At 42.1% G+C, this 21,191-nt stretch overlaps 1 protein-coding gene across 8 annotated transcripts in view; it reads right to left on the reverse strand.

Annotated features, from left to right (window-relative positions):
• RBMS1 (RNA binding motif single stranded interacting protein 1) overlaps positions 1 to 21,191 on the reverse strand; it is a 209,500-nt gene that overhangs the window by 114,162 nt on the left and 74,147 nt on the right. Inside the window, exon 1 of one of the 8 annotated variants that reach the window (XM_045868767.3) lies at positions 17,123 to 17,563. The exons of 6 other annotated variants lie outside the window; for them this stretch is intronic. In XM_045868767.3, the coding sequence (XP_045724723.1) occupies positions 17,123 to 17,191 (69 nt within the window). In that variant the 5' untranslated portion in view covers positions 17,192 to 17,563. Of the gene's footprint in view, positions 1 to 17,122; positions 17,564 to 21,191 lie in introns of those variants that run through there. One more of the 8 variants, XM_045868765.3, reaches the window with a different exon arrangement.

Genomic DNA, 21,191 nt, shown 5'->3' on the forward strand with positions numbered 1-21,191 from the left:
AGAGGCCTTCCACAGTGCCTCTCCTACACAACATGACAAGACCTTCCTATTCAGTCATGGAGTCAGTTCCACACGTGTTCATTTTACCAACTATCTCAATCCTTACTTTAGTGTTTGTGACTATTTGTGGTAAAAAAAAACAAACCAAAACAAAAAACAACACTTCAGAAAGTGGCTGTTTTTGTAAACTCAACAACCTCATTTTGGGCAGGACACACAGCTCTGTAGTCACTGATAAATTCTGGCTGAAATAATGACTAATAAATATGCTCAACTACACACACTGGATGTGTTTCTGAAAAATCTTACATGAGCAATTCCATGCTTTAAATGCAGCAAGGAAACAGGACTTTTAAAGAAAACCTGAGAATAAAAACAGCAACTACTGTGCCCCAAATATACGTGTAAAACACTACCCTACATAAATCAAATGCCAGAAAGAAATGCAGGTTCCAGGGCTCAAAAATATGACACAATCTAGTTGGTAATGAGAAACATGCCCAAACAAAAGAACAAGTCATTGATTAAGCAAAATTTATATATAGTGAGGCATTCTTTTGTAAAGAGAAATAACTAATTTATTGTTTAAAAAACTGCTGCCAACCAAGATGTGTCCTAGGTCTCAAAAGGAGAGGGAAGGAGAGGAGAGGAGAGGAGAGGAGAGGAGAGGAGAGGAGAGGAGAGGGAGAAAACAGAAGGTTGAGAATAAAAGAAGTGAGGTACCTCTAATGGAAAAGATGAACATCTTTAAAATTTTTTGTAAGACTCAAGAGGCTTTAATACCACTTCACATTCCTACAGAACTACAGCTCTATAACGGCTTTCAAAACAATACTTTCAAATGACCAGAACCTCTGTTGTTATGGAGGACTTACCTCATAACTACAGTAACACTCCTATTCCAAGTCCCTAGAGGTAACCTGATGCCTTAATGGGTAGTGGTGCAACTCATCCTCTCCTCAATAGAAAGGGCATTATTGCTGCTCCACTCCACCTACACACAAACCCCAACTGAGATGTGGTTGATGGAAAACCGTATCAGAATTCTCTTTTAGTGTAATAGCAGGAACTGAAAAAAGGGAGAGCACAATGATCATCTTCCTGGAAGAGGTAGACCTTAAATTTCAATTTAAAGAAGAGAGGAATGTGAACTTGAAGATGAGAGAATAGACTTCTGCGGCCATTTGTGACAGCTTAACAAAAGCTTGGAGGAGAGGAAGGAAAAACGGACCTCAGGAAGCAAGGAAGTAACTTTTGGCTGGCATGATAGGTATGGACTTGGGCAAAGCCGATCAGAGGAAGGGGCAGTCAGTTACTCAACGTCCTTGAAGCCTGTGGTTGGTAATAGACACTTCCAGAGCCATTTTACACGGTTAAGCTATTTCTGTAAAGAAGTATTTTTTATCTTATAGGTTAAACACACCACCACCACAAAACATAATATTTCTTTATATGTTGTGTACAACAGGGCCACCAGTATAATACTTCTATTTGAAAGCTAATGTGATCATGAGTGAGTCATGAAGCATTATGGCTTTATTTTGGGCCAACCATGTTGCCCAATTGAGGGGTTTTGACTAAGCTGAATGAATTTCTGGTACCAGGTTGTTACGAGTTGAATTGTGCCCGCCCAAAAAAGATACACTGGAGTCCTAACCCACAGTATCTTAGAATACGACCTTATTTGGAGATAGGGTCCTTACACAGATAATCAAGTTAGAATGAGATTATTAAGGTAGGCCCTAATCCAGTAAGACTAGAGTCCTTAAAAAAAAAAAAAAAAGGAAACTCTGGGCATAGAGACAGACACATACACAGGAGAATGTCATGTAAAGATTGGGGTTAGGAGAGAGGTCTGGAACATTCTTTCCCAGCACCTCCAGAGGGAGCATGGCTCTGCCAACACCTTGATCTTGGACTTCTCTTCCAGACCTGTGAGAAATAAGTTTCTGTTGTTTAAGAACTCAGTTTATGAAATTTTGTTATGGCACCCCTAGCAAACTAATTACAAGGTGCATCAGTAGTTTGCTTGGACCAGGATGTTCTTCTGATAATAACTAGTAAAATACAAATTTAGCCAAAAAATATTTTTAAATTAAAAAACTGACATTTTACTCCCAAGATGCTATTTCTTTTTTACCATGGCTCTCTGTCTCACCACTTCAGAATTATGGCCAAGTCTTAGGGATTCAAAATACAAAAAATGGCTAAGGTAGTACTGATCACAGAGATACATGAAGGACGCCTCCCCATAGAGAACCAAATAAAATACCTAGTCAAGACTGAGCCTTTAAAACAAAACCTTTGGGTCAAAGCAATGAATCAGACCTACGTTCACTTGGTTTTATTCTGTGTCTAACCTGTTTTGATGGTGCCAATGCTAATAAGTATCATCGTTATCTGGTTTGAATTTCATTTTCTTGCAATTCCTTCTGTGCACCTTTTGGTAAAAGAGCCAATGAAGGATTCTACAGATTAGGGGTCTGCAAATACTGTCCACAGGCCAAATCCTGCCTGCCACTTGCTTTCTTTTTTTTAAAGATTTTATTTATTTATTTGAGAGAGAGAATGAGAGGGGGGAGGGTCAGAGAGAGAGGCAGACTCCCCGCCGAGCAGGGAGCCCGACGTGGGACTCGATCCCGGGACTCCAGGATCATGACCTGAGCCGAAGGCAGTCGCCCAACCGACTGAGCCACCCAGGCGCCCTGCCACTTGCTTTAATAAATAAAGTTTATTGGAACACAGCCATGACCATTTGTTTGTGCATTATTCACAGCTGCTTCTGAGCTACAAAGGCAGTGCTGAGCAATTCTAAGAGAGAACTTATGGACTGCAGAGACTAAAATATTTATGATCTGGCTGGTCACAGAAAAAATATCTGCCAAGCCCAGCTATTGACAGTGTATGAAATGTATGAGCAATTCCTCTGTAAACCTTTATTGATTGTTTACCTTGATTGTCAACTATCCCAATTCCACAAGTACAATTTTTCAATCCTATTTCACATATTCAACTAGAGAACAATGAAAAGAAGAGCCTCTGAGAAGTTGAAATAGCATCTTTTTTGCTTGAATTTCTCTTAATGCTCTCCAGTTTTCCACATTCCTTTTAAAGAACTAAAACCAAATCTGGCAATGGATTGATACCACGAAAGTGGACGACCTTCTTCCTTTTCTTCTACTTTGCTTTAGTACCCCAGTAAGCAGCTCAATATGGCCCATTAAAGCATAGAGGAATTCTAAGGTTGTCACCAACACAATGATCAAAATTGATCAGCCAACTGAGAATCTTGTTTCTATCTTGGACTCAAATCAAATGCACCTGGAAGTCAAATAGTCTAAATTCAGGTCAGTTGGAGCACGATGGCTGTAGGTTAGACATGTTCTTCCTATGAATTTCTTGAAATACCTGCCCTTCTTGATAGCATTAATTTTTACTTACATGGATATTTATACACCCGCTCCACAGCCACTGTTAGACTGTAAGGTTGAGAATAGGATCATCAATTTGTTCTTTTCAGGGCCTAACACAGGTGGTTGGCCCAGAATGGGCTCTAAAACATTAAATGAATGACTGATGATCCAAGCCAGATTTGTTTGAAAAGGTCCAAACTGCACCATCAGGATATATGGGTTCTAGCCCTGGTTTTGTTACAAATAAGCTGTGTGATACTGTAACATCCTGATCTCTAAAATAAGGACTTAGAAAAGCTGATCTCTTAAGATTCTTTCAGCACTAACAGTCTATGCTTCTTTTGTGATACACATGATATAACAGACATTATGACACATCACTTCATCCAAAACACTAGAATCACAGCACTGGATGCATTTAGGGTTAATTCTCATGTTGCACACACCAGAATGAATCAGTGAGGGTCTCTGACAGATACCTACCTACTTTTCTTTAGGCAACCAAGAACCTTAAAATACATAAAAAGAGAAATGCTCCATGTGAACTCTTGTGCCTGAAATATCTTAATTATAAAAAATGGCAATAAACTGGTCATTCAGATTTTTCAAGAACACAGAGCACCATGTGGTGGTGGTGGGGCCTTCAGCACAGCACGGTTGTAAAGCCTTCACTGTGGTTTCTTCTATATGGGAACTTAACCTAGAAACCACAGAGCAAATTTTGCATGTTGTAATAAGTCAGGCAGGAAGGGGCCAAAAGTATGTAAATTTGTCTACCCACAGGCAATTATACAAAAAAAAAAAAAGGACAAAACAGATTTAGAGGACAAAAGAGGGCATTAATAATTAGAATGTGTGGGTTTTCTTGATCACTGATATTTTAAACAAGATTGATTCCCAAGTCAGTAATCATGACTTCATAAATGCTTTAAGAAGCAATAAAATAGGTGGAAAAATTAACCTTAAGAGAGAAGAAATTAAAAACAAAAGAGACGATAGTTAGCAGATACCCATTTATTTTTTCTGAAAATAACATGCAACATACCATCCCCAAGAGCCCATTCAGAAAATGATTTAAAAAAAAAAAGTCATCTGAAAACTGATGCGAGGATGTGCCACACTTGGAAAAGCCAAGACTTTTAAGGTGAGGTGATGGAAAACTAAGAGTCAGAAGACTGAGGCTCTTCAAGCTATGAGACTTTAGACAAATCACTCAGTGTCTCTGGATTTTAATTTCCTTGTGGGTCAATTAAAGAGGCTGTACTAGATAATGTCTAAGATCCTTTCCTACTCCAAATGCAAATGGCTCCTTAAATAAGTTGTTGCCCAAACATCCCCAGAGAATACAGATGATGATAAATATTCTAGGACTAAGTAGTTCTATGATCAAATAATTCTAGGAAACAATGAAATGCACAAAGTTGGACAAATGTCTTTACCGTAGGACTTCTCAGACTTTTCATGCTAATTTATGCTGTTATTCTCCAAGACAATACTACATAGTATGTAGTGTTTCCCAGGTTTCTTTGAACACTGAATATTTTAATTCCTGGAACACTTTCAACATCTAATAGAATCCGAATATCTCAGTGAACACAATTTGGGGAAAGCAGCTTTAAACAATAAACTTCATGAATTTAAAATCAGATGCTGAAAGAAGCAAAATGATCACATCATAGTTTAGAGCATCCATTTCAGAAACTGTAATAACATCTCTGCAGTGTCGACATGTCACAAAGCACTTTATCTTACATTAACTCATTGACCCTTCACTCTAGAAGTCAGGGACGGAAATAAGCATCATTTCCATTTTACCAATGAGAACGGAGTTTCACTTCTAGATCTTTCTCATCACAAACTGTTTTTGCTAATGAACAGAATGATCAATCTTCCACCACTGTTATCATTTCAGGCTCTGCTTGAGCCATCCTCTAAGGTCCTCTTGTGCAAACGGACTTAGGGGACACTCCAAGGAAGGAGGGAGGCAGAGAGAGCCCCTGGGCCCAATACTGTGCTGTCACATATGTGACTTCACCTGATCATCTCAGTAACATGGGGTAACTATTATATCTAGTTTTGCCACTGGGGAAATTAAGACCAAGAGTGTTTAAGAACTGCATTCACTGTTACTGTGAACTAAGGAATGATGAAGTTGGGAATACCCATGTCCACCTTTTTTTTTCTGTGAAAGCAATATACGAGCTCCTTCCTGCTGGAGAAGCCCTGGAAACTGGGTAAAAATCAGGGCTCTATATCTATTCTCTCTGGGATTTGGGGTGAACAAGTTATACTGTCCAAATCTGTGAAAGAAGGATAAGAGGAAATATCTCACAGAGATGCTGCAGAAGAATGATAAGGAAATGTAAAGGGACCCAGCCTTATGCCCAGGGCATACAGAGTGCTCAGCAAACAGTAGCCCCTTCCCTTCAGAGAGCTACACATCTGGTGAGGAAAAGTAACTAGAAAAGATAGTTCAGATGCTAAGGTACTAAATAGAACCAAAGGCAGAGAGACACAAATAGGTGTCTCTGAAACAGTGTGTGAAGGCTCCTGGAGGAGGGGTCTTAACAAAGTGGTGATGATGAGGAAGATAGTGCTGATAAAGCCAGAAATCCATCCCATATTCTGCTCTGAGGTGGAGGAAGAATCTGTTTGGGCACTAGTACTTCCTAAAGAGCAGAAAAAAAACAAAAGGAAGGAAGGAAGAAAGGAAGGAAGGGAGGGAAGGAGGAAAGAAGGAGTGATGGAGTAGGGATCCACACAAATTTCCACCTTTTTTTCTTTAAAAGCAACTTAAGATGTTTTGAAATAGTTTGACAGTGTATTTTAAAACTTAAGTTGGGATTGTGGTTCAGTTAAAAAAAATTAGTGTTTTATTTTGGTTTGTGGTTCATGGTTCGTTGAAGTCTGTTTGAAATATGATTTGATTTACAAAAATATTATAACAGTAGAGATAGGGAGGTATAAATTCTACGAGAGCCACATCTTCGTAAGCATAAGCACCTGAGCATTTACTGCATGCCAGACACACCCGCACAATCCCCCCGAGTCCTCCCAGCAGCCCCAAAAGGTAACATCCCGGAAATACTCCACTTTCAAGAGCCTGAACCCAGAATTTCCTCTCACATTTCTCCTTCCCTCACTCCCAGAGACCTCTCTTTATCTTATCACAACCTGCATGCCCCTCCCCATTCTCACAGGTCATTATCTCTCTTCATTTCACCTGGCTCCTTAATCGTCAGAACAAGGCTCTCAATTTTTACACCTATTCACCTCAGCAATGCCAAATCCTCTTTACCCAGATACTCTCCCTCCATTTGTTGCTGGAAAAGGGTCAAAATATCTTGCCAACTGAGACCATTGAACTCCCAGGGGCCCTCACCATAGCTCGGTCTTTTTACTCATCTCAATCTGAATACTCACCAAATTCCCAAAAGCGATTATTCCAAATCTTTCGTCACGTTCTTTAAGCCTAGAATTACTCTTCCCCCCCCCACCCCCAGTTTTTTATTTTCTTCAGTCTTTACAGATGACCAACCCTCTTTACCAAAATGGAAGTTTTTAAAAGACTGAGCATCACTGTTCTTCCTACTTTTCCTTGACATCCCTAGCTTAACCAACCTCCTCCTTCCAGTATCATTGACTGAAACTCACTCAGATCCCCTTCCTGCAAGACTAACCTGCCTCAATCTTTCTTAAAATAAAGACCTATTTCCAACTATTCCTTCTGTTTTCTATTACCTTGCTCTACCCTACATCCATAGTCGGCTGCGAAGATAATCTTGCCTCAAGGCTGTCTGAAGAGACTCTTACCTTGGACACCTGATTTCTCTAAAGACACACCCTTCCACACTCCTTCACTCCTTAAATCCTCTGGAATGCGCTTTCTACAACTCTCACGCCCACCTGCCCTTCCTGGCCCTACCACACACATACTACTCTATTGAAACTTCTGTTTGAAAGGCTTTCAAAGACCTCCCAATGGTATTTCCAATAGCCTTTTACTCAGCCTTTGTCTTCCCTGATCTCCAGGAAACATGCAACAGAGCTGACCATCTTTTCTTGAAGCTTTGTTCTTCTTGGGCTTCTATGACACTGGATTCCCCCAACATTTTGCCCTTTCTTTCCCCTTCCCTTTACCAAAGGCTCATCTTCCTCCTTCCCACCACAAAATCTGTGTTTCCCTAGGTCTGTCTAGCCTCTTCTGGACACATTCTCTCCCTGGAGTGCTTTAACCTGTTCCCAACGCTCCACCTCGTATTTCAGGAGGCTCTGAGCTTGGGGGCCACGGCTCCAGCTCTGCCTGGGAAGGGTAGTGATGTGTGATTCATGTAGCCAAATTAAAGTGGCCAAACCAAGCTCACTGCCTTTCCTCGGAAATTTTTAGGGTGGTAGGATGAATACTCTAACCCCTTAAGCACCCCCTCCACCCATCTTCCGTACTCCTGTTGAAGTGGGAAACCTTTTAACAAAACGAATGCACTCGTTACACTATAGATGTACAGATGACTACATGTACTATCAAGAGAGTTGCTGTATAAGTGCTCCACTCCAAAGGATGTGGGGATCCAGGCCAAACACAAAAATCCATGCACCCATGTGACACAGCCTCTATATACTGACTTTAGGAAAATCCCAGGGGAACAGTAAAAAAATGTTTATGACCATCTTCTGGATGCAAAAGGAGTTCTTACAGTGGTTCATACTGTGGGTGCTACTAACTCTTTAGGCTGGACAATTCTGCCTTAATGAGACTGAATTGCACATGGAAGGGCCTTCTGCGTCCCTGGTGTCTGAACATTTGAGTATCACAATTTAGCACTTCCCCCACTCCAATTTAACACATTAAAAAATGCAGAAAAATCCCTGTATCAGAATGGCTGGGTTCTTTCTTACGCGAGCCCAGAACAAGCAAGGCTCTACTAACTTTTTATTTTCCTAATCATCTAAAACTAGACATCTAGGACCCTCGTTTACTAAGCCATCCCCGCCCCCGCCATCCAGTCACCAGCCAAATCTTGTCAATTCTTTCCGTACAATCTTAAATCACATCTCATCTAATACCTCCACACTGCCACTACTCCTTTTTACAGCTTTCTTTCAACTGGGCACCACCTTCTAAACTCAGGCTTTCTCATCCAGCCATTCTAGCAAGCTACACCATATTACCCCTCCCCACCCGCCCCACCTTCCAACCTCTACCCCCCACTCTGGCCAACCTGAATTACTCACTCTGCACCTAATATATTAAGCCCATGCTTTCTATCTTCAGATCTTTGCTGTCATGTCCCTTCCGCCTGAAATGTCACCTTCCATGATGTAACCACCGATCCCATCTCCTGAGTTAGAAATTTGGCATCATCTTCGCGCCTGGGTGGCTCAGTTGGTTGAGCGACTGCCTTCAGCTCAGGTCATGATCCTGGAGTCCCGGGATCAAGTCCCACAACGGGCTCCCTGCTCAGCAGGGAGTCTGCTTCTCCCTCTGACCCTCCCCCCTCTCATGTGCTCTCTCTCTCAAATAAATAAACTAAATCTTAAAAAAAAAAAAAAAGAAATTTGGCATCATCTTTAAGTTCTCCATCTCCTTCCACATGTGGTCATAAAATCTTCTGGAGGACACAGATCCCTTTGGCACACTGATGAAAGCTAGGAACCTCTCCCCAGGAAAGAGCTAATATGTGCAACATTTTACATACGATTTTAGGGGCTTTACGTACTCAAATGTCTAAAAATTTGGTTGTTCCTCTTGTCCACAGTTTAACTGCCTTCTTTTGGGTCCTCTCTATCTCACAGCTGTCCTAACAGCTAGCTAACTGATTTCCCTGCCCAGCCTCTCCCCTGATGAGCAACAGTGTATGCCCTGCATGCCACCAGCTTACTTCCTACAGAAGGATGGCTGTTCCCGACCTGACTTATGTTACACACTCAGTAATTATTTAACTCAATGTTTTGGAGTCTGTTAAACTTTCAGTTAAACAAAAGAACATATCCACTCCCTTGGAATTGGTCTGATGCATTTGACCTATAAAACTGTGAACAGAGAGAGAGAAAGTAAAGACAAAGTCATTTCTAGAATCTTTCACGAGGCAGGACTGGTTTGATCATAAATGGTCTCCCAAAAGGGCCATTTTTAGGCAGTTCCCTGAGGGCAGGGAGAGAGACAGATCTTGTCTTAGAGCAGAGCTAAAAGGAAATTCTAGGTGATGGGAATGACACGAAGAAAACAATGGAGTGTAATAACCTGAGATCATACAAAACCCGAAGCTACATATTTGCATCCAACCTACATACACAGCACCGAAACAATGAGACTTTAACAGATTCTGTAAAGTGACGCATCAGCTAACACAGTAAGAACCCAAGGAGGCAACACTGCTTTCCTTTCTCTCTCTCAACCCCCACCTCTTCCTTCCTCACTCAGGCTCTCTCTCCTCTTCTCACTGGAAGCCTTGCAGCCTGGACCGTACACATCTAAAACTCCCGTGATATACTGAAAATGCCCGTGGGGTCACACAGCAACAACAGCTTCTGAGGTGCTGACATTATCTGTATGGCGTCTTTCTTACAGAAACCTCATGTTCCATTAGAAATTAAAGAGGCCTAGAAAGAAGCCACGCCTCCTGTTCCGCTGCCCTTTCAAAAAGCTAACGCTACAAAGGAAGTATGTGATGAAGATAGTCATGAGTATTCGTAATAAAATAAATCCAAGGAATCTGACATAAGGAGTAGGACAGTGTCGATTTTTCACATTTAATGTGGAAATTAAACGCAGGGGAACTTATCTGTCCACAAAACAGCTATATTTAAGTGCAGCTGTAAGTCAAATGAAAACAGAGACAATAGTGGCCAATTCCTCAGTATTCAGTATATATTTAGGGTGGCTACTTTCTTGAAAAGCAATCTAGAATATGAAATTTCATATATATAGCTCCATTTTCCCCTTACTGACTCATGTAGATAAACTGGTGTCCCAAAAATGTCTTAAAAACAGTTTTAAAACATCAAAACACAGAAGGCCTGTTTGGTCTATATAAAACAGGAAAATACTGGGCGCCTGGGTGGCTCAGTCTTTAAGCGTCTGCCTTGGCTCAGGTCATGATCCCAGGGTCCCGCACTCAGCGGGGAGCCTGCTTCTCCCTCTCCCACTCCTCCTGCTTGTGTTCTCTCTCTCGCTGCCTCTCTCTCTCTCTCTGTCAAATAAATTAATTTAAAAAATCTAAAAAAATAAATTAAAAAATAGGAAAATACTAAAGTTCATAAATATGAAAACTATCCATCGGTAATAGGTGACTTCCAAAGAGATGGTATTAAGAGTTTGCAGTAAAAAGAAGAATAGAAATTCATAAAGAATAGGAAAGGATATCTCAGAGCTCAGGAACAGAACCAAGGAGTGCCTAAGTACAACTGGCTGAAATTCTCAATGACGTGAATTTCTTGGATTTTCACAATTTTTAGACATTAAAATAACATGATTTTCTAAATTTTTGTTCACTTTTTTCCTTGACAACCAAAGAACTATATATTTACTGGAGGAAGCAAGAAAGACTGGAAGGTCGAAAAAAATGTAAACAACCCCTAAAAATAAGTCGCTTGTGATTCTACCTACCAACAGAGGAAAATATTTGTTAATATTTTGGCAATTTTCCTCCAGTCTTTTTTTTTAACGCATTTTTGAGACTGTAGTGTATGCATGATTAACAAACACGAATATAATCTTCCCTAGTTTACACTTTATTGTTTTGAAATTCCGTATGTTTAAATAAGCAAAGTGGAACCCAAATACAATTCTATTTACTAGGGTAGCACTCTGTCTCGCACCAAGTTCTGTCACTGCTGCCACTTAATAAGTGCTAAGTAACAATAGCTGTATTGATCCATTTCTTGAACACACAATTTAGTTTGTTCCAATTTAATTTTTTCACCTGTCCTTACTCCAGAAAAAGCTTGCTTCCTTTCCTCATGGCCCACCTATCCTATTTTAAAATTTACTAAGCTTTTAAAATGTGTTAAGCAAACCATTCTCTACAGATGCAAGATTAAAAACAAACACCCACCAAACACCTATAGATGTCCAAGGACAAAAAAAAAAAAAAAAGTTTATTTTTTCTGAGTAATGCAAAGACGGCGTCTTTGAAAACCAAATGTACAAACAAGACAAAGGAAAGAATTCAGGAAATCATCATGCATATACTAATAATCATATCTGTCTGTTTTCAAGCAAATTAAAAGGTACAAATTCTCATTGATAAGAGTCATCAATGCTCTTTTTTTTTCCTTCTCCAATCATATCTTTGCATAAAATAGAAAGGATTGGAAGGCTTTCTTTCCCCAGAGAGAAGGCAAACTCTGCTAATAAGAGCATGATACAGGAACAATTGTTTTAAAATATGGTGGAGTGCACTCTTCTACTTTTTGGTTCTTTCTTTCTCTCTCTCCTTCCAGTGGTGGAGAGTCTCATCTTCGTGCTCCAGGTCCTTACCCGTCTGGAGGCTGCCCCCACTTTCTAAACATAGTCCATTCTTAGAGGCTGGGTCAAGGTCTCCCAGGATCACACAGAGCCTCCCAGGACCACCCGCTGTTGCTTGCTCTGGGGGGACATTAATAATAATAGCACCTCAGAAGGACTGATGGCAAGAGCCCTGTGGAATGGGCACTATTATCCTTCCTTAACAGAAACTGAGGCCTAGACAGGTTAAGTGAAAAGCATGCAAGTGGTAGAGCCAGAACTTAAGCCAGGGTCTTTCAATTAGGTTGAGTGACCGTCAAAGAAGTTAACAGTGTGAAATCCACATTATCATCAGGGTTCAAGGTATATGCTAAGAGGCAAAATGTTAGTGGAAAAAGAAGGAAAAGTATGGTTTATAACTACGGGTTTTTTTTATAACTAGTTTTAAAAAGTGAACTGGGTTTTTGGGAGACTGGCTTACTGGACTGGGCGAATAAAAATACACAGTACCACGCGATACTTGGGACATATGGATATAAGAAATTATTCATTGCTTATTGGAAATTCAAATTTATCTTGGCGTCCTGGATGTTACCTGACAACCCTAGAGTAAAGGCCTTTATGAAACAAACAAAAAACACTAATAAATTACAGAGCTACACTTCCCAAAGCTGAAATCTGGGACGCTCTGTGTGCCACATGTCTTTGGGAGGCCAAGGAAAGGGAAGTGTAGTGGGGCTCCAGCTGTTCTTAGCTGGGCTTCCTTCTCTTTTTCCTAGTAGCAGACCCAGCCCTTCGTGATGTCAGAGACCTCGCTTTTGCCAATTAGGCCATTTAATAAATTCATGGCCTCAAAATTCCTGACCCTTCTCTCCTTTATATGGATGTTGTGAGGATTAAATACAATTGAGGTTGGGAGGGACTATCATCTATATATCTTTAAATACTTATTTTTGGTGGAGTGCTTTGGAAATATATTCTCAGAAACCTGGGCAAGACAGACCCCCCCGCCCCCCAACACACACACACATACACGCCCTACCACCAAGAATGAGCTTGACAAGTATTGCTAATATGTGGTGAGCCCAGCTGACATCAGCCCCTAAATGGAAGAAAGAACAAAAACAAGAAATGTGTTCAAAATCCGAAGTGAACTACAGAAAATGTAGTGAGCCGCCAAAAGGGGTACCCAGCAGAAAAAAAGGGGTAATCACAAATAGAGAATTCTATACTTTTCAAATGGCTATGGATACATATTTAAAGCACAGTTCCTTGATTCAGAAATACTACTTTATCACCAACCCTCTGAGATAGCCTAATGTGAAATAAGGATAAGACCTTACTTATGCATACCAATTTAGTTTTCTGCTACCTTCCCCTCAACTGCCACTCTCTGTGGCCTAAGTATGTTTACCTTCTTCTAAAAACAACACGTTGGGAATAGCTCAGACAGTGTTCATTTAAATATTTCTATGCACAACTTTAATCTTCAAACTTAACAAAATCCCAATCTACTACACATCGATTGCTGTGAACAGAAAGTGCTTGAAGAGGATTAATCAACAGCTTTGTATGTCATCCTCCAACAAGGCCAAACACTGAATCACTGTTGGATTCTTCACGTGCAGCTACACCCAGTTAATCTTCAAGAAAGCAGCAAACTATGTAAATCTACTTGAACTGGGGAGATAAGTACTTCACTCATCAAAAGTTAGCAACAAGTACAGCTATTAGCTGGCAATATCTTTGTAAAGAAAAAGAAAGATACACACACACACACACGCACACGCACACACAAACACACACAAATTCTTGCATTCACTCCTCTTCCTCAAAGGCCCCATTGCAAACCACGACAGCATATAGCAAGAAAGGAATTGCTACATGCCACAATTTGTAAAAAACCAAATTCTATGACATAACTGAGTCAACTACCCAGAGAAAGCAGTTCTAAAATGGAAGTCAGAAAACATGGAGAGAGAAGTGGCTTGTAAAAGAATTCAAAGCAAAATGGAAATACTTGTTTTCTGTATTTAAAGCCTTTAACATAAAGTATTTTTTTCTTTTGAAACACAATAAAATATGTTCATAACTATAGAAGTCCTGATAAATGGTTTTTGTTTAGGTTGCAGGGCATTTTCATACAATCAGACTGGATATGCTTAAGCAATATCACGTTTCTGAAAGTCACAGTCAATAATAGGATGTACACACTTCTCCACTGAGGCTTGGACAAACAATCTTTGTCTAGATACTGCCTACTGGCTTATCACTTCACTCAAAAGTGTCTTCACTTTGACCTAAGCCAAGCAGGTGTATTTCTAATGTGCTCATAGGCCTGTGATGCAGGAAAATCCTGTTTATCCGAGATGATGCCAGAGATCATGGGGCAGGAGGGGGACGAGCACCACCTACCTCTGCTTTAACTGAAACTGGCTGACTCCGATACATGTAAAATATAAAGTTTTTAAAAAGAGATTCTACAGTCATTCACTGAAGCAATACTTTGGCTTTCAAATGTCATGAACCCATCATCCATACCATCCACTTACTTCATCCTTCACTTTCAACCTCACAACCTCCACCCTTCCCCTCAAAAAAAAAAAAAAAAAAAAAAAAAGGCAGGAGGAATCCCTAAACTGGACTTTTGAGATGAAAAAGGCAATGGGCAGTGATGCGGATGAGCTCTGTATGAGTTTCTACTGAGATGTGCCCATAAGCAGGCAATTGCAATGTGATGGTTTTAAGAGCTTGACTGCCAGGGTCCAAATCCCGGCTCAGCACTTTGGGTTGTACAGACTGGGCAAGTTACTTAATCTATGCCTCAGTTTTCTCAGCTGTAAGGGAGATAGTATTACTTGTCTCATAGGACTGTCAAGATGACTAAAATTAGTTAATCCACCTAAAGCACTTAGAACAGTGACCTGCAGCAGGCAGTAAGGTGCTCAGTGATGGTTAGCTACTACTAATATATATGCCTAAAAAACTGTGATTCTCCTATCTTTCTCCAAAAGGTGATTTTTAGGTCTTCCTCACATTCCATTTTTTCCTCAGGCAAATTATCTGAAATCAGCTCTAAGAGCTGCTTATATATTTGTAGATTAAAATCAAATCACATTGTACACATAAAATTTACCTATTCTTTCATCGAAATGAACAAATTTATACAAACCGAAAGGTGCAAGCTTAACATCACAAAATCTTATAAAAGACATTAATTAGACTTCCCGTTTAGACGAAGCCAGGATGAGATCACAAAGTCACTCATGGTAACCAGGTCCCCACGCTGGAAGTGTGCTTTCCCAGTGAATGGCTAAATACTAACAAAAGAAGCCTTTGACTCAAATACCACTGGTACCCGGGGTCTTGTGTCTGTATAATGCCTACACATTCATTTCTTTCTTTGCCTATAGAAAAAAGAAAGTCTGTTTGTTTTTCTGATTCAGTCAGCCCTTTTAGTCTCTGAATCTAAGGAGAGCCCAGTGAAAAGAAGAGCATCTTATCAGCGTGCTCCAGACCAGCAGGCTGTCCCCCTCCACACACAAAACCTCCAGCCCCTCACAGCAAAAGGGCCTCGCCCTCAGAGCCTTTTCCCCATTTCAGAGCTAACACCCCACCGGGTTTTGACAACAAATAAATGAATACATGAGGCCTTTACATAATTAGCCATCTTTTCAGGTAGAGAGAGGTGGGTGGAAGAGGAGGGTTCAGGAGAAGAATATTTATTGCAAATCGGCATCATTGATGAAGTTGATGTAAGTGTGCTGGATCCGAGGACATTTATTTTAAATGAGGCCACACGAAGTGAGTTTAGAGATGCCTGGTTTTGAATCTAGACAATTTTAGCATATACTTCAGACAAGTCAGAAATGCAGATTTTTTTTTTCGTGGAAAAAAAAGGAGCTTTTCTTAAGCCAGGTAAAAGTTGCACTGACTTGGACAGCAAAGGACACAGACCAGGGTGTTTACTACCTTTTCAAGGGAAAGCTAACAAGTAAAAGAACCCAAGACCAGAAAACAATACTTTTTTGACACCGTCACTGTTTGACCAAATTAGCCCTACTTTCAGATATACTTATGCTAAGACATACCCCCCATCAAATGACTTTGAGAACAAAAAGGACTACATACAATCAATAATCCTGTGAATGTCTTTAGGAAAGCCACCAGGCATCCCTGTTATCTGTCATGATCTTAACAGAGCTACGGTCTGCAAGGAAGGATAGAGTTCGCTTGTATCATTATTGGGATAATAACTTAATTTGTCTCCGTGGCTAAGGATGTAGACAAGAGATTTATTATGGTAGAAAAATATCTGCAATCGTGTTTTTGTTTTCTCAACAAGCATCTTGCCGCTGACCTCTAAATCAGTTTAACCTTTTCTAAACAGACCTGCACATTTTTTACATAATTTAAAGCTAGGTTTTGTTATTGCTGCTGCTGAAAGGCTCTGTGAGATTTATCACAACATGGCTTCAGTAACCTTCTTTTAAAAACAAAGATGAAAAAACAAAACAAAAGGCCGAAACTATAAGCTCCCAGCTCCACTCCTTTTCCCGGCAGGGGATTTCGATCTAACCACTAAAGTGCCTTTGGAGTTCAATCTGTTAAAAAATGTATGAAACGGTATTAAAATAGGAAAAGGCATGTGTATGACTCAGGCTTATCCAAGTATCTCTGCAACTAGGATGTCACAGGATTTCCCTGTGCTTCTGAAAACTGAAAACCTTGAGAAAGTGACAGAAGTTCCTGTTTCGTCTCTCTCTTTTTTAATATATATATGGGGGGTGACGCGCGCGGACACACACACACACACAAGCACACACACAAATTGGTCTTCCGGGTTTGCTATGAATCAGGCAGGTTCTTTCGGGTTCCGAGCGAAGATTGTTGCAAACCAACGTTACGACTTATTATCGTACTCTTCTACACACAAAGGTTTCAGGGTGGAAAAAAAAAAAACCAAAAAACCAAACTTGTTGCAGAGCTGGGGAGAAGCCCCTGGCCCGGCGCGCTGCGCTCTCGCCGCCTCTCCACCCCTTCCCCTTCCTCCACGTCCCACCCGGCGCGGCCGGCGGGGACGAGGGCATCTCCCCAGCTAAGGTCACCGGCCCGAGCCGTCCCCGCGGGCCGCCTCCTTCGGAAACAAGGTCACCGCCCAGTCCGGTCCCTCCGAGGGGAAGAGCGGTGTCCGGCCGAGCGCCGGCGCCCTTTGTAAAGCTGGGCGGCCGGCCTCGGCGCGGCATCCCGGCCGCCGCCTCACCTGCTTGCGATAAGGCGTCCTGCAGTTGCTGCTGCCCCCGGGGTTGCCGCTGCTGCTGGGGAAGATCATCGCGGCGGGCGCGGGCGGCGGGCGCGGGCGCGGGCGCGGGGCAGCCTCGCCGCGAGGGGGAGGGCGCAGGAGGGGCCGGCCCGGGCCGCGGCGCTCTGGGAACTCCCTCTCGCCGCGCGGCGGCGGCCGGCGGGGGCTGCAGCTCGGGGCTGACTTCTCCTCCGCCCTCGACCGCCCGACTCGCCTAAAAGTGCGGCGCGACGGCGGCGGGCGAGACTCGGGCAGCTCGGGCGGCCGCCGCCCTGCGTGCCATGGACGGGAGTTCGCGCGCGGAGCTGGCGGCGGCGCGGACTCTGCCGGCGGCAGCGGAGGAGCAGCGCCGCCGCGTCCCCACCTACCGCGGCCTCAACCACCGCCCCGAGAGCGCGCCGGCCGGGGGCGGGGAGGCGGCAGCGCACCGCCTCGCGCCGCGCCCAGGCCCACCCGCGCCTCCCCGCCCGCCCTCTGGGCGTCGCGCCCGCAGCCCCGCCAGCCGATCGGCCCCCGCCCGCTCCCTCCCGGACTTGGGGCCGGGGCCGGGGCCGCGCCGCCCCGGGAGCCGCCGGCGCCCCCGCTCGGTGCAATGGTTGGGCCTGGCTCCCCGCGTGCCGCACATTCCTTGGAGTAGCCACCCCCCTCCTCTTTTCTTTTTTTCCCCTCGGCTCTTTGCCTAAGCACCAGCCGTAGCTTTGCACCCCTGCTCGAAGCCCCTTTTAAGGGTATGGCTTCGGGGAGCGCTCTGACACCTGGGTAGTAATGAACCAGTCCCGGGTCTTTTTTCTTTCATCCTTCCAAACTACCCACCACCCCGCCCCCAGTCTCCCAAAAGGGTGCGAGCAATCACTCCTACTTCAACCAACAAACCAGCCTTCCATCAAACCTCTGCAAATCCGCGTTCCCCCAAATCACAACGCTAAAATTTTAGCACGGGAAAACAGGTCTACACTCCCCACCCTCTCACCGCAAGTACGCACGGTAAAGTTCTATACTTCATTCCCATGCCAGAGTTTACCAGCTTACCTTCAAGATGACAGTATCAGATAGCGAGAATCACTTAAGGCCATTGGTTTGGTAAGCCTTCCTTTAAACTGGAACAGTGTAATCCTTCTATACGTTAAATAATAGATGCCACCGAATGTGTTCTACTGAAGGGACACAGAAACTGCAAAAAGGAGACAAAGGGAGGAGGTAGTTTCCTTTGTTTCCCAGTTGAAATTATCTAAGGCGGCTTAAGATGCCCCTTTTCTTGATCACTTTCAAGTTGGTGTTTGAAGCCTAGAACCTGTGCATCGCAGAAGGACCTCTACAGCAAGTTCTACAGGCAGACCCCGGGCAGGGTTGGCAGGCTTGCCATCTCTCATGTTGGCCTGTTCAGCTGTATTACAGGGTAGTATCACAGCGGTATTACAAAGTTTTTCCCCTGGCCTCTGGCCTCTAACACCTTGGAAAGAGCCATCTGCCATGATAATGAAAAATCCTAACTCCTCTAAGAAGTGAAGACACTCAACTTGTGGCTACCATAAGGAAAATAAAGTGTCCCCTAGGGTCTTCTAGTGAAGCTGTGGCTATTTGATCTCAGTGTTCTGAGTTTGAGCCCCATGCTGGGTGTAGAGATTACTAAATAAATAAATAAACTGTTAAAAAAAAAAAAAAAAAGGTGTGGCCATTCAAAGGTTTTTCCAACAGCAAGGAACTGAAAATATTCATCTTAGTTAACCTGCTGGTGACTTAGTCACCATATTCCATCTCCATATTCCAAGATGCTCCCAACATTCTCCAGCAAAAATGATGAGAACTAGCAAGTCTCACCTAATTAAAAACAACCATATACACAAAATATACATATATGTAATTCCTAATTCTTTCCATTAAAAACAAAAAGCAGCAACAAAGGAACTTATTCTAGGCACAGTACTAGGTATACCATGGACAAGTAAGAACTTGCTAAATAAAATTCACAGAAACATATCTGTCCTTTAAAGTGATTTAAATAAATACAGCACAACTAACATTCAGTTGCGTGTTAATATTATATACATGCTAGAACTATTTCCTACTACTCCATGAGTTTACAATTGTTTCAGCTGCCGATTTGCTATCTCCCGTCACTAGGATGCTTTACTGCAAGTTATCAACCACAGGTATAAAATATAAGGTGTTAGGTAGAACTGTTCAAGTTATAGGCATCTTTTCCTGAGAACTTAATGCCCAGGACCCCAGAAGTTCAGACCTATCATCTATGGAAATATTCCATGTACAACCTCAGTTGTCATGATTGGTCTCTTAGGAAACCACAATTTAAACCACAAAGAACAGCATAGATTAATTTTTCTACGGCTCTGCTCTAAGTTCACAATACTTTTGATGTTGTGCTATTCTAGAATGCTAAGCCGTGATTTGATACCCTGCAATAGTTTTACAGGGATAAGGGAAAATTTCAAGTGATAACAAAATTTAAATTAGAATACTAAAATATACTAATAACACTTTATACTAAGTATGCTAAGAATACATTAGTATTCTTATTAAATATAAATAATATTAAAAAGAATCTTTTTAAGAATAAAAAAGATATCTAAATATCAGAAAAATACAGTATCCTATACTGATGAATGACATACAAGGAGAAAACAAAAGGCATATATTTTTAAAAACAATGTCTACCAGCCAGGGTTCAAAAGTTTCAGGCTTAAGTAGGTACTATACTCTTAACTAAGTAAAGCATTATAAAGAAAGGAGAAGATAGCCTCAAAGACTATAAAATGTAATGAAGTCACTAAAGCCCAAATGATTCCAACCTAAGAGAGATAACACAAATATGAAATCATGTGTGTATATATAATCAGTTATAGATATTCACAAGTGCTTAGTCGTAAATGATTACAGGGATAGATCCTAGTGAGATTCATCTGGGAAAGTTTATTGACCTTTGAAACAAATATGTTTTAAGACAGACAAAGCAAGGAAACATTCCAGAGAAGCTGCAAGTTATCATGGGAAGAATAAGGGCTTTGGAATCTGTCCTGTAAATGCTCCTTCTCCTGAAAGGGAAACTGAGACTTTGCTGTCCAGGCAGTCCTACAACACCCTCCACCCCCAGCTCAGCTGGTGGGTAAAGTTATGGGAATCTGACCCAAGAGCAGCCAATCCAGAGACTGGCCAGTGACCTATGACATGGTTCGGATAGAAAAAATGAACAGATCCAATCAGATTCTCACCCTTGGGAATCTGATTCAGAAAACTCCAAGAGCTTAACTAGTTAGGAAAGAGGCTGAAACTGCAACAGTGCCAGGGGGTAGAGTTGAGGCCACAAAAAGCCAAAACCATATGCAAGCCAAGGTTATGAAGAAGCAGAAACTATGAGTAAACAGGAAGCTGACTGGCAGCAAGCAGAGAGTAAAGCAGATGCCAGGAGCGGTGAGCACTTGGCCGTGAGATGATGAAGGGAGCAGCAGTCCCTAGAGCTGCTTTGGCTTCCAATAGCCCCTCCATGTGTATACTTAACCCCACACCCTCCTTCTTTAGATGGCTTAAGTGAATCTGGATTTCACAATCCAAGGAACAAAATTTAAATAGCCGAACAAATCTGGCTCCACATTTCAGCTTCTCACTTACTAGCCACGTGGCCTGCGGCAAGTGAGTTAACCTCTCTGAGTCCCAGACTCCTCACAGATTGTCTTAAGTATACCTATGGTATACCAACAAAATGCCAAACTCAGTAAATGGCAGCTGTTATTATTGTTTTTCCAGGTTCTATAGCGGTGGTTTGTAGATTTAAGTGGGTGTACTGTATACATAACTGATGCCTAGGACGTCTGGCTGACCATCGAAAAGAACAGGAGCAAGGGTATAGATGGAATTGACAACAAGTAAAAAGAGCTTTCTAAGTCTGTGTACACCAGACTTAACTTTCAGAGGTTAAAAAAAAAGTATGGCAAAAAGTCTGTTTCAATAGCCTAGGTGCCCTGAAGATTTTCTCCCGCATTTGTTTTTGTCCCATTTCCTTTAAAGAAGTTATGTG

Source organism: Mirounga angustirostris, unplaced genomic scaffold (assembly GCF_029215605.1).
Source record: "Mirounga angustirostris isolate CCGP_5_RB_7025 unplaced genomic scaffold, mMirAng1.0.hap1 SCAF_3, whole genome shotgun sequence".
Classification (NCBI taxonomy): Eukaryota; Metazoa; Chordata; class Mammalia; order Carnivora; family Phocidae; genus Mirounga; species Mirounga angustirostris.